General features: G+C 52.0%; 1 protein-coding gene across 1 annotated transcript in view; it reads right to left on the reverse strand.

The window, feature by feature from the left end:
• Positions 1 to 2,517: 2,517 nt before the first annotated feature.
• The window catches only part of LOC147118180 (copine-6-like), a 130,282-nt gene continuing 108,888 nt past the window's right edge, over positions 2,518 to 23,911 (reverse strand). Inside the window, exons 11-16 of the mRNA XM_085984284.1 lie at positions 11,577 to 11,710; positions 11,370 to 11,424; positions 10,255 to 10,306; positions 8,387 to 8,520; positions 4,951 to 5,187; positions 2,518 to 3,658 (exon numbers count right to left, since the gene is read on the reverse strand). Coding sequence (XP_085840410.1) covers positions 3,476 to 3,658; positions 4,951 to 5,187; positions 8,387 to 8,520; positions 10,255 to 10,306; positions 11,370 to 11,424; positions 11,577 to 11,710 — 795 coding nt within the window. The 3' untranslated portion in view covers positions 2,518 to 3,475. The remainder of the gene's footprint in view (positions 3,659 to 4,950; positions 5,188 to 8,386; positions 8,521 to 10,254; positions 10,307 to 11,369; positions 11,425 to 11,576; positions 11,711 to 23,911) is intronic.

The following is a 23,911-nucleotide window of genomic DNA, read 5'->3' on the forward strand; positions in this document are numbered from 1 at the left end:
TGAATTCCATATTCAATTAGAGGGTGAGGAGGTTGTATCTCAAACAAGCGTGCTAAGCTTGAATAAAGCTATGAAGGTATGAGAGCGGAATTGAGTAAAGTGGATTGGGAAAATAGATTAAGGGTAAGATGATACATGATCAGTGGTGTACATTTAAGGAGTTATTTTACAACTTCCAAAAAAGTATATTCCACTGAGAAAAAAAGGGTGTAAAAGAAAAGACAGCCATCCGTGGCTAAGTAAAGAAATTAAGGATAGTATTCGACTAAAAACAAGGGCATATAAGGTAGCCAAATCTAGTGGGAGGATGGAGGATTGGGAAAACTTTAAAAGACAGCAAAAAATAACAAAAAGATTGATTAAGAAAGGGAAGATAGATTATGAAAGTAAATTAGCAAAAAATATAAAAACAGATAGTAAGAGTTTTTATAGTTATATAAAAAGAAAAAGGGTGGCTAAAGTAAATGTTGGTCCCTTAGAGGATGAGACCGGGAAATTAATGGTGGGAAATATGGAGATGGCAAAAACACTGAATGAATATTTTGTATCAGCCTTTACAGTAGAGTACACCAGGAATATCCCAACACTGGACAAGCAGGGGGCTATAGGTGGGGAGGAGATAAACACGATCAAAATCACTAAGGAAGTGGTACTCGGTAAAATAATGGGACTCAAGGCGGATAAATTGCCTGGACCTGATGGCTTACATCATAGGGTCTTGAGGGAAGTGGCGGTAGGGATTGTGGATGCATTGGTAATAATCTTCCAAAACTCCCTGGACTCAGCAAAGGTCCCGGCAGACTGGAAAACTGCTAATGTAACACCCTTATTTAAAAAGGGCAGTAGACAGAAGGCTGGAAACTATAGACCGGTTAGCCTAACATCTGTGGTAGGTAAAATTTTGGAGTCCATTATTAAGGAGACAGTAACAGGACATTTGGATAATCATAATTTAATAAGACAAAGTCAGCATGGTTTTATGAAGGGGAAGTCATGTTTGACAAATTTGCTGGAGTTCTTTGAGGAAGTAACATATAGGGTGGATAAAGGTGAACAAGTGGACGTAGTGTATTTAGACTTCCAAAAGGCATTTGACAAGGTGCCATACAAAAGATTATTGCTTAAGATAAAAAATCACGGGATTGGGGGTAATATTCTGGCATGGATAGAGGATTGGCTATCTAACAGAAGGCAGAGAGTTGGGATAAATGGTTCATTCTCAGACTGGCAATCAGTAACTAGTGGTGTTCCACACGGGTCAGTGCTGGGTCCCCAACTCTTTACAATCTATATTAACGATTTGGAGGAGGGGACCGAGTGTAACATATCAAAGTTTGCAGATGATACTAAGATGGGAGGGAAAGTAGTGAGTGAGGAGGACATAAAAAACCTGCAAGGGGACATAGACAGGCTAAGTAAGTGGGCAGGGATTTGGCAGATGGAATACAATACTGGAAAGTGTGAGGTTATGCACTTTGGCAGGAAAAATCATAGAGCAAGTTATTATCTTAATGGCAAGAAACTGGAAAGTACTGAAGTACAAAGGGATCTGGGGGTCCTGGTGCACGAAACTCAAAAGGTTAGTATGCAGGTGCAGCAAGTGATTAAGAAGGCCAATGGAATTTTGGCATTCATTGCTAGGGGGATAGAATATAAAAATAGGGAGGTATTGCTTCAGTTGTACAAGGTATTGGTGAGACCGCACCTGGAATACTGCATACAGTTTTGGTGTCCATACTTAAGAAAAGACATACTTGCTCTCGAGTCAGTACAAAGAAGGTTCACTCGGTTAATCCCGGGGATGAGGAGATGGACTTATGAGGAGAGGTTGAGTAGATTGGGACTCTACTCATTGGAGTTCAGAAGAATGAGAGGCGATCTTATTGAAACATATAAGATTGTGAAGGGGTTGGATCGGGTGGATGCAGGGAGGATGTTCCAGATGATGGGTGAAACTAGAACTAGGGGGCATAGTCTTAGAATAAGGGGCTGCTCTTTCAAAACTGAGATGAGGAGGAACTACTTCACTCAGAGGGTGGTAGGTCCATGGAATATGCTGCCCCAAAAAGCTGTCGAAGCTACATCATTACATAAATTTAAAACAGAAATAGACAGTTTCCTAGAAGAAAAGGGAATTAAGGGTTACGGGGAGCGGGCAGGAATTTGGACATGAGTCTAGGTTCGGATCGGTCATGGCCCTGTGGGTAGCGGAGCGGGCCCAGGGGCCGTGTAGCCTGATCCTGCTCCTGTTTCGTGTGTCTAATTCTGTTAGACTCAGGAGATAGTCCTGTCATAGTGGATTGGCGGTTAGGATCAGATCAGCCGTGATCTTATTGAATGGCGGAGCAGGCTCGAGGGGCCAATTGGCCTACTCCTGCTCCTATTTCTTATGTTCTTATGTACCTGAACGGGATGGTGCATATTGTCACCGAGCTGGGGGGAGGAGGAGGTGGGAGGGAAGGGCGAAGCACCCCATTGTCGAATAGTCAGAAAGCAGACACAGAGGCTTTATTCCATCTCGTGGCCTTTATTTTCCATACAGCGGCCAGAATACAAGCAACCAAGTTTGCATGCACGAGCGCGGTCTCGCGGAACCTTCTGGAAGGGGGCCCCTCCCTCGACTGGGTAGTGGGCTACAAATGTGCCTCAGCGCCCTCCCATGTCCGCTGGGTCAGGGAGGGAGAAAGGTTAGGCGCCTCTCTGTCGTGGGATGGGGGTGGGGGGTGAATGGACTTGATGGTTGAGCTACCCATAGTCGAATATCCATCCGGAGACCCGCGGTGATAATGGCAACAAGTTGGGACCAGGGGAAGGATCGGAGGGGGCTGTGGGTGGAAATTGATAACTCGGAGACTCCATGTGTGGGGAAGGGTGGAGGTGTTGGGTTTGACGATGATGCCTCACATGGTCGAATATCCATCCCGGGACCCACGCCGATAATGGTGACAAGGGGGCCGGGGGTGGAACGGAGGGAGCTGTGGGTGGAAATTGATAACTTAGGGACTCCATGTGTGGGGGAGCGTGAAGGTGCTGGGCTTGTCAGCGATGCATCACATAGTCGAATATCCATCCAGAGGCCCGCGGCGGTAATGGCGACAAGGGGGCAAGTGGGGGGGAAAGAAAAGGGGCTGTGGATGGAAATTGATAACTCGGGGACTCCAAGTGTGGTGGGGTGCGGTGCGGGGGGAAGGGTTGGGCTTGACGGTGGTGCATCATACAGTCGAATATCCATCCAAATATCCGTGGCGATAATGGCAACAAAGCAACACCAAGTTAACCCCCCCCCACCACCCCCCACCCCATTGGCCGGAGTCCAAATTTGTCACATGCAGAGGGTGTAGTGAGAGGGAGGGGGAGAAGGGGTAATTGAAAAGTTTGGGAGGACGTCTATACAGAGGGAGGGTCTGGAAGGGAAGTCTTTGTGGAGAGGGTGTTTGGAGATCCAATCACCAAGAAGGCCCAGAATGAGGCCTCCTCACGAGGAACCGCCTTCTTCCCCGTCTCCGCCATTTCTCTCTCTGTCTCCTCCACTCCCCGCCGTCCCCTCATCCTCGCTCTGCTTGTGGGGCTCAGGACCGATGCCTTGGCTGGCGTAGAACTCCACCACTTGCTTGGGGACCTCGGCCAGAACACACTTGGCCAAGGCCGAAGCTGGGGCCTAGAGACAAGGGAGGAAGGGTCAGAGGGCAACCTTGAATGGGGAACAATGGCTGCTTCATCACATTGACACTACCCGCCCCGCTGGCCAGCTTCCCGACCTTCTCCCTCCTCCCTGGGGTTAAAGCCCCATAATCTAGGCCCACACTCCTGGGATTTGAGGCCATAAACTAGGTCCAAACCTCAGGGGTTCAAACCCAAAATCTAGGCCCACAATCCAGAGATTTGAGCCCATAATTTAGGTCCAAACTCCTGGTTTTCAGGCCCAGAATCTACTCCAGGGATTTGAGGGCCATAATCTAGGCCCAGACTCCAGGGATTTGAGGGCCATAACCTAGGCCCAGACTCCAGGGATTTGAGGCCATAATCTAGGCCCAGACTCCTGGGATTTGAGGGCCATAATCTAGGCCCAGACTCCAGGGATTTGAGGGCCATAATCTAGGCCCAGACTCCAGGGATTTGAGGGCCATAATCTAGGCCCAGACTCCAGGGATTTGAACCTATTATCTAGGCCCAGACTCCAGGGATTTGAGGGCCATGATCTAGGCCCAGACTCCAGGGATTTGAACCTATAATCTAGGCCCAGACTCCAGGGATTTGAGGGCCATAATCTAGGCCCAGACTCCAGGGATTTGAGGGCCATGATCTAGGCCCAGACTCCAGGGATTTGAGGGCCATAATCTAGGCCCAGACTCCAGGGATTTGAACCTATAATCTAGGCCCAGACTCCAGGGATTTGAGGGCCATAATCTAGGCCCAGACGCCAGGGATTTGAGGGCCATAATCTAGGCCCAGACTCCAGGGATTTGAACCTATAATCTAGACCCAGACTCCAGGGATTTGAGGGCCATAATCTAGGCCCAGACTCCAGGGATTTGAGGCCATAATCTAGGCCCAGACTCCAGGGATTTGAGGCCATAATCTAGGATTATGGACATCAATGAAAGAAGAGCAGAGGGGGTTCCCCCCGGGAGTTCCTGGGGCCGATATTTATCCCCCGCACAACATCACTAAAAGAGATCATCGCCTGGCTGTTTGTGGGAGCTTGCTGTGCGCAACTTGGCTGCTGCGTTCCCTACATTACAACAGTAACTACACTCTCAAAAAGTACTTCCTTGGCTGTCAAGCATTTTGGGACGTCCCGAGGTGGAGGAAGGCGCTGTAGAAAGGCAAGTCTTGGGCTAGATTTGACCCCCTGGTCGTCGGGGGGAAAGGTCAGTCTCTGACCTCCGCCCAATGACCTTTCACCTCCCCGAGAGAGAGAGAGGGAGAGGGACGCGCGCGCTGGCTCACCTTCTTGAAGTCGCGGAAGGGCACAAACTGGACAATGTCCCGGGCGGCCGCCTGGCCTTTGGTGGAGAGCAAGATCCCGTCGTCTCCGTCCAGCGCCCGCATGTCCGTGAAGTCGGCGTTGCCCACGCCAACGATGATGACCGACATGGGCAGCCGGGAGGCCTGGACGATGGTGTCCCGGGTCTCCCCGATGTCTGTCACCACTCCGTCGGTCAGGATCAGCAGCATGTAGTATTTCTTGAAGACACAAGACCAGGGACAAGGCTAGCATTAGAACATAAGAATTAGGAGCAGGAGTCGGCCATGCGGCCCCTCGAGCCTGCTCCGCCATTCAATAAGATCATGGCTGATCATCGACCTCAACTCCACTTTCCCGTCCGATCTCCATATCCCTTGATTCCCCTAGAGTCCAAAGTCTTGAATATACTCAAAGACTCAGCATTCACAGCCCTCTGGGGCAGAGAATCCCAAAGATTCACAACTCCCTGAGTGAAGAAATTCCTCCTCATATCAGTCTTAAATGGCCGACCCCTTATCCTGAGACTATGCCCCCTAGTTCTAGACACTCCAGCCAGGGGAAACAATACTAATGGCCCAGAAATTCGGGTCGGAGGATTCCCGCGGGTGCAAGCCCCTCCGACCTGCACTTACCTAGCGCGCCGGCACGTTGTGTTGTGTGCCCGAGTGGGATTCCGATCCTGGGCCTCCTCCAACTGCTGGCGCGCAGTGCTTGCGTATCCCAGGGGCGCAGTTAGTTCGAAGCGTCCCCTGGGATCACGTGGGCCATGGAGAGCCTATGGTAGCAGGGACTCTGTATTCATAAATTTGACAGGAAGAGCTGTCAAAACTATAAATACTATAAGCCCCAAAAAATCACTAAAACTTCAAATAAATTTAAAAAAAACATCACATTTTTAAAATAACTATAAATTACATAAAATAACTATTTTAAACAATAATTTAAAGTTTTGAAAAAGTTAATTACAGTTTCTAACAGGGCTAAAAATAAACGTACCTTTCTTTAAAGTATTTAAAAATAATAAACCTGTGGAAAAAATGTTTTAATTTTACTTAATTCACCACTTACCTTGTTAAAAGTAGGCCTTGCAACTGCTTTTCAGAAGCGTAGCTCCTGGAGACTTACCCTCCCGGAGAAAACTGCAAAAAAAACAGAAGTTCCAGGCGTACGCGCTGCCTCTCCGGCGCACGCGTTCGACCTGTGAACCCCTTCCTTTAAGGGAGCGCAAGTTCCGGTTTCCCGCGCATGCGCAGTGCGTGCACGAAACCGGCACTTTCGTTGGGCCTCCGCGTGCATACCCCGCGCGTACTCACCCGTGGGGACCCGAATTTCTGGCCCGCGAGCATCTAACCTGTCAATCCACCTCAGAATCTTGTATGTTTCAATGAGATCACCTCTCATTCTCCTAAACTCCAGAGTGTCATAGAGTCATAGAGTCATAGAGTTATACAGCACGGATAGAGGCCCTTCGGCCCATCGTGTCCGTGCCGGCCATCAAGCCCTGTCTAATCTAATCCCATATTCCAGCACTTGGTCCGTAGCCTTGTATGCTATGGCATTTCAAGTGCTCATCCAAATGCTTCTTAAATGTTGTGAGGGTTCCTGCCTCCACAACCCTTTCAGGCAGTGAGTTCCAGACTCCAACCACCCTCTGGGTGAAAAAGTTATTTCTCAAATCCCCTCTAAACCTCCCGCCCTTTACCTTGAATCTATGCCCCCTAGTTATTGACCCCTCTACTAAGGGAAAAAGCTCCTCAGCATCCATCCTATCTATGCCCCTCATAATTTTGTACACCTCAATCATGTCCCCCCTCAGCCTCCTCTGCTCCAAGGAAAACAAACCCAATCTGCCCAGTCTCTCTTCATAGCTGAAGCGCTCCAGCCCTGGTAACATCCTGGTGAATCTCCTCTGCACCCTCTCCAACGCGATCACATCCTTCCTGTAGTGTGGCGACCAGAACTGCACACAGTATTCCAGCTGTGGCCTAACTAGCGTTTTGTACAGCTCCATCATAACCTCCCTGCTCTTATATTCTATGCCTCGGCTAATGAAGGCAAGTATCCCATATGCCTTTTTTATGTGTATAGGCCCATTCTACACAATCTCTCATCATAGGACAACCCTCTCCTCCCAGGAATCAATCTAGTGAACTTTCGTTGCACCGCCTCCAAGGCAAGTATATCCTTCCTTAGATAAGGAGACCAGAACTGTGCCCAGTACTTCAGGTGTGGTCTCACCAAAGCCCTGTACAATTGTAGCAAAACTTCCTTACGCTTATACTCCAACCCCCTTGCAATAAAGATCAACGTGCCATTTGCCTTCATAATGGAATACTCTCCACTTGCCTGGGTGATTGCAGCTCCAACAACACTCAAGAAGCTCGACATCATCCAGGACAAAGCAGCCCGCTTGATCGGCACCCCATCCACCATCTATAAAATTCTAACAGGACTAGACAGACTAGATGCAGGAAGGATGTTCCCGATGGTCGGGGAGTCCAGAACCAGGGGTCACAGTCTAAGGATAAGGGGTAAGCCATTTAGGACAGAAATGAGGAGGAATTTCTTCACCCAGAGAGTGGTGAACCTGTGGAATTCTCTACCACAGAAGGCAGTTGAGGCCAATTCATTAAACATATTTAAGAAGGAGTTGGATATATTTCTTAAGGCTAAAGGGATCAAGGGATATGGGGAGAAGGCAGGGACAGGGTACTGAATTTGGATGATCAGCCATGATCTCATTAAATGGCGGAGCAGGCTCGAGGGGCCGAATGGCCTACTCCTGCTCCTATCTTCTATGTTTCTATGTTAAACATTCACCCCATCCACCACCTTAAACATTCACTCCCTCCACCACCGGCGTACCGTGGCTGCAGTGTGTACCATCTACAAGATGCACTGCAGCAACTCGCCAAGGCTTCTTCGGCAGCACCTCCCAAACCCGCGACCTCTTCCACCTAGAAGGACGAGGGCAGCAGGCGCGTGGGAACACCACCACCTCCAAGTTCCCCTCCAAGTCACACACACCATCCTGACTTGGAAGTATATCGGCCGATCCTTCATCGTCGCTGGGTCCAAATCCTGGAACTCCCTCCCTAACAGCACTGTGGGAGCACCTTCACCACACGGACTGCAGCGGTTCAAGAAGGCGGCTCACCACCACCTTCTCAAGGGCAACTGGGAATGGGCAATAAATGCTGGGCCTCGCCGGCGACGCCCAGGTCCAATAAACGAATCAATTTTTTCGTTTAACAATGCGTAGCCGAGTGGCATTCCCTGTCTGGGGCCTCAGACACACGCACATCCTCTCTAGGGATCAGATACAAGACCGGGTGGGGGGGGTGGTGGGGTAAAGTCTGACACCCGTAGGACTCGCACCCCCAGACGGGAACTTGCCTCAGTGCCCGCGCTACGTACCGACGCGATTTTCGTTCGCATTTCCTCGTCGGCGAGCTTGCTGACCCTGGAGATGATCGGGGAGACGTTTGTGGGTCCGTAGAGTTTAATCCTCGGCAAGCATCTCTGATAGGCACTGATCACCCCTTTAATTTCTGATTGAGAGAGAGTGAGTGAAAGAGAGTTAAAAAAAGAAAGTCTCGCATTTATATAGCGCCTTTCACGACCTCAGGACATCCCAAAGCGCTTTACAACCAGTGAAGGACATTTCGAAGTGTAGTCACTGTTGTAGTGTAGGAAACGCGACAACCAATTTGCGCACAGCAAGCTCCCGCAAACAGCAATGTGATAATGATCAGATAATCTGCTTCAGTGATAAATATCGGCACCAGGACACCGGGGAGTACTGCTCCTCCAACAGTGCAGCGCTCTCTCAGTACTGCACCTCCGACAGTGCAGTGCTCACTCAGTACTGACCCTCCGACAGTGCGGCGCCCCCTCAGTACTGCACCTCCGACAGTGCAGTGCTCACTCAGTACTGCACCTCCGACAGTGCAGTGCTCACTCAGTACTGACCCTCCGACAGTGCGGCGCCCCCTCAGTACTGCACCTCCGACAGTACGGCGCTCCCTCAGTACTGCCCCTCCGACAGTGCGGCGCTCCCTCAGTACTGCCCCTCCGACAGTGCAGTGCTCCCTCAGTACTGCTCCTCCGACAGTGCAGCGCTCACTCAGTACTGCCCCTCCGACAGTGCAGTGCTCACTCAGTACTGCCCCTCCGACAGTGCGGTGCTCCCTCAATACAGCCTTTCTGACAGTGCGACGCTCCCTCAGTACTGCCCCTCTGACATTGCAGCACTCCCTCAGAATTGCCCCTCCGACAGTGCAGCGCTCCCTCAGTATTACCACTCCGACAGTGCGGCGCTCCCTCAGTACTGCCCCTCCGACAGTGCAGCACTCCCTCATCACTGCCCCTTCAACAGTGCAGTGCCCCCTCAGTACTGCCCCTCTGACAGTGCAGCGCTCCCTCAGTACTGCCCCTCCGACTGTGCAGCGCTTCCTCAGTACAGCCCCTCTGACAGTGAAGTGCTCCCTCAGTACTGCCCCTCTGACAGTGCAGCGCTCCCTCAGTACTGCCCCTCCAATAGTACAGCGCTCCCTCATTACTGCCCCTTCGACAGTGCAGTGCTCCCTCAGTACTGCCTCTCCGACAGTGCAGCGCTCCCTCACTACAGCCCCTTCGACAGTGCAGCGCTCCCTCAGTACTGCCCCTCCGACAGAGCGGCGCTCCCTCAGTACTGCCTCTCCGACAGTGCAGCGCTCCCTCAGTACTGCCTCTCCGACAGTGCAGCGCTCCCTCAGTACAGCCCTTTCGACAGTGCGGCGCTACCTCAGTACTGCCCCTCCGACAGTGCAGTGCTCCCTCAGTACTGCCCCTCCGACAGTGCGGCGCTCCCCCAGTACTGCCCCTCCGACAGAGCGGCGCTCCCTCAGTACTGCCCCTCCGACAGTGCAGCGCTCCCTCAGTACTGCCCCTCCGACAGTGTGGCGCTCCCTCAGTACTGCCCCTCCGACAGAGCGGCGCTCCCTCAGTACTGCCCCTCCGACGGTGCAGCGCTCCCTCAGTACTGCCCCTCCGACAGTGCGGTGCTCTCTCCGTACTGCCCCTCCGACAGTGCGGCGCTCCCTCAGTACTGCCCCTCCGACAGTGCAGCGCTCCCTCGGTGTCAGCCTAGATTTTTTGTGATCAAGTCTCAGGAGTGGGACTAGACTTTACGGCCCATGCGTGTGTCTCAGTGTCAGCTCCTGTACATTGTACAGCACACAGAGCGGGTAAAAGGGAGCGATTCACTCCCGTCAAGGAATGTACGGCCCGTGTGTGTCACTCACCATCACACTCTGGATTTTCGGGGTTAAAATTTATCGCAAAGTCATGTGACACCTGCAATAGCGAAAGAAAATAAATTTAATGGAATTCACTCGATTAGATTCCAGCATGTTACTCACTCCCGGGTATCTGTTATTCTATATATAAACCCCCCGAAACCCTCGCTTAGATTCCAGCCTGTAACTCACTCCCGGGTATCTGTTATTCTATATATAAACCCCCCGAACCCCTCGATTAGATTCCAGCCTGTAACTCACTCCCGGGTATCTGTTATTCTATATATAAACCCCCCTGAACCCCTCGATTAGATTCCAGCCTGTAACTCACTCCCGGGTATCTGTTATTCTATATATAAACCCCCCGAACCCCTCGATTAGATTGCAGCCTGCAACTCACTCCCGGGTATCTGTTATTCTATATATAAACCCCCCGAACCCCTCGATTAGATTCCAGCCTGTAACTCACTGCCGGGTATCTGTTATTCTATATATAAACTCCCCACGAACCCCTCGATTAGATTCCAGCCTGTAACTCACTCCCGGGTATCTGTTATTCTATATATAAACCCCCGAACCCCTCGATTAGATTCCAGCCTGTAACTCACTCCCGGGTATCTGTTATTCTATATATAAACCCCCCGAACCCCTCGATTAGATTCCAGCCTGTAACTCACTCCCGGGTATCTGTTATTCGATATATAAACCCGCCGAACCCCTCGATTAGATTCCAGCCTGCAACTCACTCCCGGGTATCTGTTATTCTATATATAAACCCCCCCGAACCCGTCGATTAGATTCCAGCCTGTAACTCACTCCCGGGTATCTGTTATTCTATATATAAACCCCCCGAACCCCTCGATTAGATTCCAGCCCGTAACTCACTCCCGGGTATCTGTTATTCTATATATAAACCCCCCGAACCCCTCGATTAGATTCCAGCCTGTAACTCACTCCCGGGTATCTGTTATTCTATATATAAACCCCCCGAACCCCTCAATTAGATTCCAGCCCGTAACTCACTCCCGGGTATCTGTTATTCTATATATAAACCCCCCGAACACTTTTATTAGATCCCCAATTGTTACTCGAGCCATCTTGCCTTCTGTAATATGTCTCACCTCATAATCCGGTGGGACTCTAGCTCCAAACCCAAATGCCGGAAATTTCTTGTCACTGAAATGGAAAGATGACTGTTAGAGATAAACCGAGGTGTGAGAACCGTTATCTCGGCACAGGCCGGGCATCGAGCTTCGACCACCGACGCACACCCTCACTCTCTCCCCCCCCCTCCCTCTCCCCCTCACACTCCCGTCCCTTCCCGTTACCTGTCGTAGTCCTGGCAGATCTCGCCAACAGCGGTCAAGGCCTTGAGGTACTCGTTGGGTTGGCTGTGGTTGATGAAGTGCAGCGATTGGTTGTTCCGGGGATCCCCGTTCGAAGCTGTGAAATCGATGGCGACCTAGAGGCAGAGACGAAACTATCACTGGGGAACTGGGGAGCTCCTGCGCATTGAGGGACTAATTGTAACTAGGCAGACTCGGGGTCACTCAGAGACTAACTATAAATAGGAAAATCCTAGGGTCACTCAGAGTATAATTGTAAATAGGTTAAACTTGGGGTCACTTAGAGACTAATTGTAAATAGGAAAATCCTAGGGTCACTCAGAGTATAATTGTAAATAGGTTAAACTTGGGGTCACTTGGAGACTAATTGTAAATAGGTTAAACTTGGGGTCACTTAGAGACTAATTGTAAATAGGAAAATCCTAGGGTCACTCAGAGTATAATTGTAAATAGGTTAAACTTGGGGTCACATAGAGACTAACTGTAAATAGGTTAAACTTGGGGTCACTTAGAGACTAATAATAAATAGGAAAATCCTAGGGTCACTCAGAGTCTAATTGTAAACAGGTTAAACTTGGGGTCACTTGGAGACTAATTGTAAATAGGAAAATCCTAGGGTCACTTAGAGTCTAATTGTAAATAGGTTAAACTTGGGGTCACTTAGGCCCAGAAATTCAGTGGCCTGCGCCACCAGTTTGCGCCCAAAGAGGGCTTTTGCGCCTCTGGCCATAACCACCGCGATATTTAGCGGGGCGCTAATGGCGGCATTAGCCTGTAGCGCTGCGCCGCCACCGATGACATCATCGGTGTGCGCAGCACCCCGCTATCGCCCCGCTGGCCATATTTGGTCGCTGCCGCCTCCTCCGCGCCAGCCACAAACAGCGACCAGTACACAGGGGCCTACCTGTGGCGGTAGTGGGGCGAGTTAAGGTGGAGGTGTGGCCGGCCGCTTTTTCAGCGGCCGCCTGCCCGCACCTCCGTCCCCGGCCTCCTACACACCCCCCCCGCGGCATTGCCGGCTGTTTCCCGAGAGGCCGGCACTTCTCCTTGGTGCCGGGCTCATTTGCCGGCACTCGCGAGCGGGGATCGCGCTGTTGCAGGCACCTCCCCCTTAAGAGTGGGAGGAAGGCCTGCAGTACTGCAGGCTGCCGTGCCGCAGTGGGTGGCGCTGCGACACTTTGCGCGCCGATATTCAGTTTCGGCGCCCCAAGCGGGGCGCCGAAACCCTTGTTTAGTGGCCGGTTTCCACTTGGGGTGCTGAAACTGAATACCCCGATGGCGCAAGTGGCTTCGCGCGCAGCGGTAATTCCGGCGTCCAGGCGAGCTGGGCGCCCCTAACTGAATTTCTAGGACTTAGAGATTAATTGTAAATAGGAAAATCCTAGGGTCACTTAGAGTCTAATTGTAAATAGGTTAAACTTGGGGTCACTTAGAGATTAATGATAAATAGGAAAATCCTAGGGTCACTAAGAGACTAATGGCAAATAGGCTGAACTTGGGCTCAATTCGAGACTTTCTCCAGAGCTTCCGTGTCCTTTTATACCATGGAGACCAGAACTGTGCACAGTGCTCCAAGTGTGGTCTAACCAAGGTATATGGAGACCAGAACTGTGCACAGTGCTCCAAGTGTGGTCTAACCAAGGTATATGGAGACCAGAACTGTGCACAGTGCTCCAAGTGTGGTCTAACCAAGGTATATGGAGACCAGAACTGTGCACAGTGCTCCAAGTGTGGTCTAACCAAGGTATATGGAGACCAGAACTGTGCACAGTGCTCCAAGTGTGATCTAACCCAGGTATATGGAGACCAGAACTGTGCACAGTGATCCAAGTGTGGTCTATCCATGGTATATGGAGACCAGAACTGTGCACAGTGTTCCAAGTGTGGTCTAACCCAGGTATATGGAGGCCAGAACTGTGCACAGTGCTCCAAGTGTGGTCTAACCAAGGTATATGGAGAGCAGAATCATGCACAGAGCTCCATGTGTGGTCTAACCAAGGTATATGGAGACCAGAACTGTGCAGAGTGCTCCAAGTGTGGCCTAACCAAGATATATGGAGACTGGAACTGTGTACACGGCTCCAAGTGTGGTCTAACCCAGGTATATGGAGACCAGAACTGTGCACAGTGCTCCAAGTGTGGTCTATCCATGGTATATGGAGACCAGAACTGTGCACAGTGCTCCAAGTGTGGTCTAACCCAGGTATATGGAGGCCAGAACTGTGCACAGTGCTCCAAGTGTGGTCTAACCAAGGTATATGGAGAGCAGAATCATGCACAGAGCTCCATGTGTGGTCTAACCAAGGTATATGGAGACCAGAACTGTGCAGAGTGCTCCAAGTGTGGCCTAACCAAGATATATGGAGACTGGAACTGTGTACACTGCTCCAAGTGTGGTCTAACCCAGGTATATGGAGACCAAAACTGTGCACAGTGCTCCAATTGTGGTCTATCCATGGTATATGGAGAGCAGAACTGTGCACAGTGCTCCAAGTGTGGTCTAACACAGGTATATGGAGACCAGAACTGTGCACAGTGCTCCAAGTGTGGTCTAACCAAGGCATATGGAGAGCAGAACTGTGCAGAGTGCTCCAAGTGTGATCTAACCAAGGTATAGGGAGACCAGAACTGTGCACAGCGCTCCAAGTGTGGTCTAACCAAGGTATATGGAGACCAGAACTGTGTACAATACTCCAAGTGTGGTCTAATCAAGGTATATTTAGACCAGAACTGTGCACAGTGCTCCAAGTGTGGTCTAACCAAGGTATATGGAGACCAGGACTGTGCACAGTGCTCCAAGTGTGGTCTAACCAAGGTATTTGGAGACCAGAACTGTGCAGAGTGCTCCAAGTGTGGTCTAACCAAGGTATATGGAGACTGGAACTGTGTACAGTGCTCCAAGTGTGGTCTATCCAAGGTATATGGAGACCAGAACTGTGCACAGTGCTCCAAGTGTGGTCTAACAAAGGTATATGGAGACCAGAACTGTGCACAGTGCTCCAAGTGTGGCCTGACCAGGGTCGTATACAAGTTTAACAGAACTTCACTACTATTGAATTCTATTCCCCTAGAAGAAAATCCCAGTGCTTTGTTATGAGAGACAGAGACTGACAGAGAGATGGGGAGAAGCTGACAGGGTGGGGTTGAGGGGGATGGGGAAAAGGTGGGTCGGTGGGGTTGAGGGAGATGGGGAGAAGGTGGGTAGTTGGGGTTGAGGGAGATGGGGAGAAGGTGGGACGGTGGGGTTGAGGGAGATGGGGAGAAGATCGGTAGGTGGGGTTGAGGGAGATGGGGAGAAGGTGGGTGGGTGTGGTTGAGGGAGATGGGGAGAAGGTGGGTGGGTGGGGTTGAGGGAGATGGGGATAAGGTGGGTAGGTGGGGTTGAGGGAGATGGGGAGAAGGTGGGTAGGTGGGGTTGAGGGAGATGGGGAGAAGGTGGGTAGGTGGGGTTGAGGGAGATGGGGAGAAGCTGGGTAGTTGGGATTGAGGGAGATGGGGAGAAGGTGGGTAGGTGGGGTTGAGGGGGATGGGGAGAAGGTGGGTAGGTGGGGTTGAGGGAGATGGGGAGAAGGTGGGTAGGTTGGGTTGAGGGAGATGGGGAGAAGGTGGGTAGGTGCGGCTGAGGGAGATGGGGGGAAGGTGGGTAGGTGGGATTGAGGGAGATGGGGAGAAGGTGGATGGGTGGGATTGAGGGAGATGGGGAGAAGGTGGGTAGGTGGGGTTGAGGGAGATGGGGAGAAGGTGGGTAGGTGGGGTTGAGGGAGATGGGGAGAAGGTGGGTAGGTGGGGTTGAGGGAGATGGGGAGAAGGTGGGTAGGTGGGGATGAGGGAGATGGGGAGAAGGTGGGTAGGTGGTGTTGAGGGAGATGGGGAGAAGGTGGGTAGGTGGGGTTGAGGGAGATGGGGAGAAGGTGGGTAGGTGGGGTTGAGGGAGATGGGGAGAAGGTGGGTAGGTGGGGATGAGGGAGATGGGGAGAAGGTGGGTAGGTGGTGTTGAGGGAGATGGGGAGAAGGTGGGTAGTTGGGGTTGAGGGAGATGGGGAGAAGTTGGGTAGGTGGGGAAGAGGGAGATGGGGAGAAGGTGGGTAGGTGGGGTTGAGGGAGATGGGGAGAAGGTGGGTAGGTGGTGTTGAGGGAGATGGGGAGAAGGTGGGTAGGTGGGGTTGAGGGAGATGGGGAGAAGGTGGGTAGGTGGGGTTGAGGGAGATGGGGAGAAGGTGGGCAGGTGGGGTTGAGGGAGATGGGGAGAAAGTGGGTAGGTGGGGTTGAGGGAGATGGGGAGAAGGTGGGTGGGTGGGGTTGAGGGCGATGGGGAGAAGGTGGGTAGTTGGGATTGAGGGAGATGGGGAGAAGGTGGGTCGGTGGGGTTGAGGGGGATGGGGAGAAGGTGGGTAGGTGGGGTTGAGGGAAATGGGGAGAAGGTGGGTAGGTGGGGTTGAGGGAGATGTGTAGAAGGTGGGTAGGTGGGATTGAGGGAGATGGGGAGAAGGTGGGTAGGTGGGGTAAAGGGAGATGGGGAGAAGGTGGGTAGGTGGGGTTGAGGGAGATGGGGAGAAGGTGGGTAGGTGGGGTTGAGGGAGATGGGGAGAAGGTGGGTAGGTGGGGTTTAGGGAGATGGGGAGAAGGTGGTTAGGTGGGGTTGAGGGAGATGGGGAGAAGGTGGGTAGGTGGGGTTGAGGGAGATGGGGAGAAGGTGGGTAGGTGGGATTGAGGGAGATGGGGAGAAGGTGGGTAGGTGGTGTTGAGGGAGCTGGGGAGAAGGTGAGTGGGTGGGGTTGAGGGAAATGGGGAGAAGTTGGGTAGGTGGGATTGAGGGAGATGGGGAGAAGGTGGGTAGGTGGGGATAAGGGAGATGGGGAGAAAGTGGGGAGGTGGGGTTGAGGGAGATGGGGAGAAGGTGGGTAGGTGGGGTTGAGGGAGATGGGGAGAAGCTGGGCTAGGTGGGGTTGAGGGAGATGGGGAGAAGGTGGGTAGGTGGGGCTGAGGGAGATGGGGAGAAGGTGGGTAGGTGGGGTTGAGGGAGATGGGGAGAAGGTGGGTAGGTGTGGTTGAGGGAGATGGGGAGAAGGTGGGTAGGTGGGATTGAGGGACATGGGGAGAAGGTGGGTAGGTGGGGTTGAGGGAGATGGGGAGAAGGTGGGTGGTTGGGATGAGAGAGATGGGGAGAAGGTGGGTGGGTGGGGTTGAGGGAGATGGGGAGAAGGTGGGTAGGTGAGGTTGAGGGAGATGGGGAGAAGGTGGGTTGGTGGGGTTGAGGGAGATGGGGAGAAGGTGGGTGGGTGGGGTTGAGGGCGATGGGGAGAAGGTGGGTAGGTGGGGTTGGGGGAGATGGGGAGAAGGTGGGTAGATGGGGTTGAGGGAGATGGGGAGAAGGTGGGTAGGTGATGTTGAGGGAGATAGGGAGAAGGTGGTGTTGAGGGAGATGGGGAGAAGGTGGGTAGGTGGGGCTGAGGGAGATGGGGTGAAGGTGGGGTAGGTGGGGTTGAGGGAGATGGGGAGAAGGTGGGTAGGTGGGGTTGAGGGAGATGGGGAGAAGGTAGGTAGGTGGGGTTGAGGGAGATGGAGAGAAGGTGGGTAGGTGGGGCTGAGGGAGATGGGGAGAAGGTGGGTAGGTGAGTTGAGGGAGATGGGGTGAAGGTGGGTAGGTGGGGTTGAGGGAGATGGGGAGAAGGTGGGTTGGTGGGGCTGAGGGAGATGGGGAGAAGGTGGGTAGGTGGGGTTGAGGGAGATGGGGAGAAGGTGGGTAGGTGGGGTTGAGGGAGATGGGGAGAAGGTTGGTAGGTAGGGTTGAGGGAGATGGGGTGAAGGTGAGTAGGTGGTGTTGAGGGAGATGGGGAGAAGGTGGGTAGGTAGGGTTGAGGGAGATGGGGAGAAGTTGGGTAGGTGGGGTTGAGGGAGATGGGGAGAAGGTGGGTAGCTGGTGTTGAGGGAGATTGGGAGAAGGTGGGTAGGTGTGGTTGAGGGAGATGGGGTGAAGGTGGGTAGGTGGGGTTGAGGGAGATGGGGAGAAGGTGGGTAGGTGGGGTTGAGGGAGATGGGGAGAAGGTGGGTTGGTGGGGTTGGGGGAGATGGAGAGAAGGTGGGTAGGTGGGGTTGAGGGAGATGGGGAGAAGTTGGGTAGGTGGGGTTGAGGGAGATGGAGAGAAGGTGGGTCGGTGGGGTTGAGGGAGATGGGGAGAAGGTGGGTAGGTGAGGTTTAGGGAGATGGGGAGAAGGTGGGTAGGTGGGGTTGAGGGAAGTGGGGAGAAGGTGGGTAGGTGGGGTTGAGGGAGATAGAGAGAAGGTGGGTAGGTTGGGTTGAGGGAGATGGGGAGAAGGTGGGTAGGTGGGGTTGAGGGAAGTGGGGAGAAGGTGGGTAGGTGGGGTTGAGGGAGATAGAGAGAAGGTGGGTAGGTTGGGTTGAGGGAGATTGGGAGAAGGTGGGTAGGTGGGGTTGAGGGAGATGGGGAGAAGGTGGGTGGGTGGGGTTGAGGGAGATGGGGAGTAGGTGGGTAGGTGGGGTTGTGGGAGATGGGGAGAAGGTGAGTAGGTGGGGTTTGAGGGAGATGTTGAGAAGGTGGGTAGGTGGGGTTGAGGGAGATGAGGAGAAGCTGGGGTAGGTGGGGTTGAGGGAGATGGGGAGAAGGTGGGTAGCTGGGGTTGAGGGCGATGGGGAGAAGGTGGGTAGGTGGGGTTGAGGGAGATGGGGAGAAGGTGGGTAGGTGTGGTTGAGGGAGATGGGGAGAAGGTGGGTAGGTGGGGATGAGGCCGATGGGGAGAAGGTGGGTAGGTGGGGTTGAGGGAGATGGGGAGAAGGTGGTCAGGTGGGGATGAGGGAGATGGAGAGAAGGTGGGTAGGTGGGGTTGAAGGAGATGGGGAGATGGTGGGTAGGTGGGGATGAGGGAGATGGGGAGAAGGTGGGTAGGTGGGGATGAGGGAGATGGAGAGAAGGTGGGTAGGTGGGGTTGAGGGAGATGGGGAGATGGTGGGTAGGTGGGGTTGAGGGAGATGGAGAGAAGTTGGGTATGTGGGGTTGAGGTAGATGGGGAGAAGGTGGGTAGGTGGGGATGAGGGCGATGGGGAGAAGGTGGGTAGGTGGGGTTGAGGGAGATGGGGAGATGGTGGGTAGGTGGGGTTGAGGGAGATGGAGAGAAGTTGGGTATGTGGGGTTGAGGTAGATGGGGAGAAGGTGAGTAGGTGGGGTTGAGGGAGATGGGGAGAAGGTGGGTAGGTGGGGTTGAGGGAGATGGGGAGAAGGTGGGTCGGTGGGGTTGAGGGAGATGGGGAGAAGGTGGGTAGGTGGGGATGAGGGAGATGGGGAGAAGGTGGGTAGGTGGAGATGAGGGAGATGGAGAGAAGGTGGGTAGGTGGGGTTGAGGGAGATGGGGAGAAGATGGGGCGGTGGGTTTGAGGGAGATGGGGAAAAGGTGGGTAGGTGGGGTTGAGGGAGATGGGGAGAAGGTGGGTAGGTGGGGTTGAGGGAGATGGGGAGTAGGTGGGTAGGTGGGGATGAGGGAGATGGAGAGAGAGGTGGGTAGGTGGGGTTGAGGGAGATGGGAGAAGGTTGGGCGGTGGGTTTGAGGGAGATGGGGAGAAGGTGGGTATGTGGGGTTGAGGGAGATGGGGAGAAGTTGGGGTAGGTGGGGATGAGGGTGATGGGGAGAAGGAATATACTCCTCGATCCCTGATCCTGAAATGGCAATTTCTGTTCGTTCTGTCCCTTCCCCCTGAATCCTCCCAGCCTGCCCTCTCTCCCCAAGATAGACGAGATGGGAACTGGGCATTGTTGGTCAGTTGGGGATGCCTCTATCGCCCTGAAACCCAACCCCATCCCTCACCTGTCCATCCTTCCTGGAGTTTAAGTGTCCATAGGGACATCCCTCTCTCTTAACTAAACCCTATCTTGATAAGAGTCATCCACTGAACAGGTGGCGTGCTTATTCGTTGTTCTATCACCCTCGCTCCCCATCTCTCTCCCCCCTCCTCCTCCCCACCCCCTCGAGTTTAGGGTTCTCCAGTACCGGTCTCCTGAGCAACCCTCACTCTCACTGTAGGCATACACAGGCCCTTAATTTTTAATTTTGGTATGTATTAAAATGCAAAAGTTTTTTCGAAGTGAAATAAAGTTGTAACAGACGGTCTTTCACTGATGAGTGGGCATGGGATGTGCTTTGATGTCCTTTACTAAAAGGCAGCAAATATTTGGGAGCAAATGTGCTTTCAAAAGGAACTGTTGTGTTTGCAAAATGCTTTGTGATGGAGATATTTCAAGAGCTGTGTTTCGGATAAGCAGATACGGACAGAACAAACAGTGGTGACTGCAGGGGCAGTCATAGACAACAGAGATAAACAAACCCCCTTAGGTTTGCAGACTTCGGTCTGTGAAGCTGTCAAACACTGACAATCTGTCTTCTAACTTGAGTCCTTCTTCTCAGACTCAGTTAGGGATCTCTCCAGACCAGAAAGCAGAGGCTGCAGCTTTTGACAGTTCAGCGGCCATTCTGCTTTCTGTGCCGGTGAGCTGAGGGACTCCCGAGAACTGAAGGCAGGAAGCCTGCAGGAGAAAGTAAAGGCAAGTAAAACTTATTGGCCCGGAAATTCGGGTCGGGGGCTTCCCGCGGGTGCAAGCCCCCGACGTGCACTTACCTTGCGCGCCGGCCGTTGAGCTGTGGGCCCACATGGGATTCCGATCCGGGGCCTGCTCCAGCTGCCGGCGCGCAGTGCTTGCGTATCCCAGGGGCGCAGTTCGTTCGATGCGGCCCCTGGGATCACGTGGGCCATGGGCAGCCAATCGGAGCAGGGAATGCAGATTGACAGGTTAGAAATACTACAGCCCAAAAACAGCACTAAATCTTCAAATAAAATTTTTTAAAAATCACATTTTTTAACTAAACTATAAATTACATGAAATAACTATTTTAAACAATAACTTAAATTTTTGAAAAAAATAATTTTATATTCTACCGGGGCTAAAAATAAACTTACCTTTAAAGTATTTAAAAATAATAAACCTGTGGAAAAAATGTTTTAATTTTAATTAATTCACCACTTACCTTGTAAAAAGCCGGCCTTATGCCTGCTTTTTACATGTCTAACTTCTGAAGACTTACCCTCCCGGGAAAACCTGTAAAAAACACCGAAGTTCGATGCACACGCGCAGTCTCTCCTGCGCACGTGTTCCACCTCTTAGCCCCTTTGTTCAGAGGAACGGAAGTGCCGGTTTCCCGCGCATGCGCAGTGCATGCAGGAAACCGGCACTTCCATTGGGCTTACGGGTGAGTACCCCGTGCATACTCGCCCGTGAAGACCCGAATTTCTGGGCCATTAAAACACTTTACACTTACCTCACACACTTACCTCTGCACACATGCCGAAATCTCGACCCCTCCAACCCCTGCAGACCGACGGGCCGCCTCGCTAACTTGGCTTGGTTCGGAGCCGTCGGACAGCCCACACTTCAGGGCTAAAAATAGGGATTAGGCAAAAAAACTGCCTGTTAACTACCTGTTAACAGGCAGTTAATTGGCAATAATCCCCTTCCCGCCTCGGGGAGGCGGCTCCCAGCACAGGTCGGGTACCCGCCTCCTGGGACGTTGGCACGGAGGCAGGTTGGGGGCGGGATGGATTCCTGTCCCCCGATTCTGCAATTTTCCCACCACTCCCGCCTCCAAACCCACCTCCTCGGGGTTTGGATAATCGAGCTCTTTGTGTCTACAACAAAACAGGCTACCAGATTGTAGAACGATTTTTGGTGGCTAAAGGGGAGGAGTCAAACCTTGGCAGTTTTGAAATGCAGGATGCGACGTAACACGTGAACTGCGACCAAGTGGGTGTTCGGCCACTTTTGTAAACTTTTTATGAGTGAATGAACAATTTCGGGGCTCTGATAAAGGCAACTGATGGATAGCCACACCGGCTGTGCGAGTGTGAACGTCTGACAGCTCAAACATAGAAACATAGAAACATAGAAGATAGGAGCAGGAGTAGGCCATTCGGCCCTTCGAGCCTGCTCCGCCATTCAGTGAGATCATGGCTGATCATCCAAATTCAGTACCCTGTCCCTGCCTTCTCCCCATATCCCTTGATCCCTTTAGCCTCAAGAAATATATCCAACTCTTTCTTGAATATATTTAATGAACTGGCCTCTACCGCCCTCTGTGGCAGAGAATTCCATAGGTTCACCACTCTCTAGGTGAAGAAATTCCTCCTCATTTCAGTCCTAAATGGCTTACCCCTTATCCTTAGACTATGACCCCTGGTTCTGGACTCCCCGGCCATCATTAACATCCTTTCTGCATCTAGTCTGTCCAGGCCTGACAGAATTTTATAGGTTTCGATGAGATCCCCTCTCAATTTCTAAACTCCAGTGAGTATAAGCCCAATCGACACAATCTCTCCTCGTACGTCATTCCTGCCATCCCAGGTATCAGCCTGGTGAATCTTCGCTGCACTCCCTTCATGGCAAGAACGTCCTTCCTCAGGTAAGGTGACCAAAACTGCACACAATACTCAAGGTGCGGTCTCACCAAGGCCCTGTACAACTGCAGCAAGACATCCTTGTTCTTGTCCTCGAACCCTCTTGCTATGAAGGCCAACATACCATTTGCCTTCTTAACCGCCTGCTGCACCTGCATGCTTACCTTCAGCGACTGGTGCACAATAACACCCAGGTCTCTTTGCACTTCCCCTTCTCTCAATCTATTGCCATTCAAATAATAATCTGCCTTCCTGTTTTTGCCACCAAAGTGGATAACCTCACATTTATCCACATTATAGTGCATTTGCCATGTTTCTGTCCAATCACCCAACCTGTCCAAATCGTACTGGAGTTTCACGACATCCTCCTCACAGCTTACCCTCCCAGCCAGCTTTGTGTCGTCTGCAAATTTGGAGATGTTACATCCAATTCCCTTGTCTAGATCATTAATATATATTGTGAACAGCTGGGGTCCTAGGACCGATCCCTGCGGTACTGCACTAGTCACTGCCTGCCACTCGGAAAACGACCCGTTTATTCCAGCTCTTTGCTTTCTGTCCGCCAACCAGTTCTCTATCCAAGTCAATACCTTGCCCCCAATCCCATGTGCCTTAACTTTACACGCTAATCTCTTACGTGGGACCTTATCGAAACCCTTCCGAAAGTCCAAATACCCCACATCCACAGGTTCTCCCTTATCTATTTAACAGCTCAGGTCGAACCTTAAAAGGAACATCTCACCATCTCTGAATGATTGATTTACTGCGAAAGGCAAATTGTATAAAAACCAGTGATGAAAAATAGGGGCCTGGCTGATCCCCTGAAGGCAAAGAGTTGCAGTCGGAAGGACGTGGCCTACAATCAGCGCTGGACTGATCATCCATGGGTGGTTGTATGTATGATATCCTGTGACGTTATTGGTGTACTGCTCGAACAGTGGTTGGGGTCTTGAATCTGTCTTAGGAACAATCTTCTTCTTCTCTTCTTCTTAGGCAGTCTCTCGGAACCGAGGATGACTTGCTTCCACACTAAAAATGAGTTCTCAGGTGACTGATGAGACCAATGCGGGACCTACAGTCTCTGTCACAGGTGGAGCAGACGGTGGTTGAAGGGGCGGGTGGGTGGGGTGCTTGGGTTGACGTTCACTCCTTCCGCTGTTTGCGCTTGGCTTCCGCTTGCTCCCGGCGAAGCGACTCGAGGTGTTCGGTGCAGTCCCGGATGCTTCTCCTCCACTTTGTGCGGTCTTGGGCCAGGGATTCCCAGGTGTCGGTGGGGATGTTACACTTTTTCCAAGGAGGTTTTGAGGGTGTCCTTGAAGCGTTTCCTCCGCCCATTTGGGGCTCTCTTGCCGTGTCGGAGCTCCGAGTAGAGCGCTTGTTTTGGGAGTCTTGTAACATAGAAACAGAAGATAGGAGCAGGAGTAGGCCATTCCTTGATCCATATCCCTTGATACCTTTAGCTCTAAGAAATATATCTAACTCCTTCTTAAATATATTTAAAGACTTGGCCTCAACCGCCTTCTGTGGTAGAGAATTCCACAGGTTCACCACTCTCTGGGTGAAGAAATTCTTCCTCATCTCTGTCCTAAATGGCTTACCCCTTATCCTTAGACTGTGACCCCTTGTTCTGGGCTCTCCGACCATCGGGAACATTCTACCTGCATCTAGTTTGTCCAGACCTGTCAGAATTTTATAAGTTTCGATGAGATCCCCTCTCATTCTTCTAAACTCCAGCGAGTATAAGCCCAATTGACCCAATCTCTCCTCATATGTCATTCCTGCCATCCCAGGGATCAGCCTTGTGAATCTTCGCTGAACTCCTTCCATGGCAAGAACATCCTTCCTCAGATAAGGTGACCAA

The sequence above is a fragment of the Somniosus microcephalus genome, chromosome 4 (assembly GCF_052327205.1).
Source record: "Somniosus microcephalus isolate GS21.2 chromosome 4, FLI_Smic_1.0, whole genome shotgun sequence".
Classification (NCBI taxonomy): domain Eukaryota; kingdom Metazoa; phylum Chordata; class Chondrichthyes; order Squaliformes; family Somniosidae; genus Somniosus; species Somniosus microcephalus.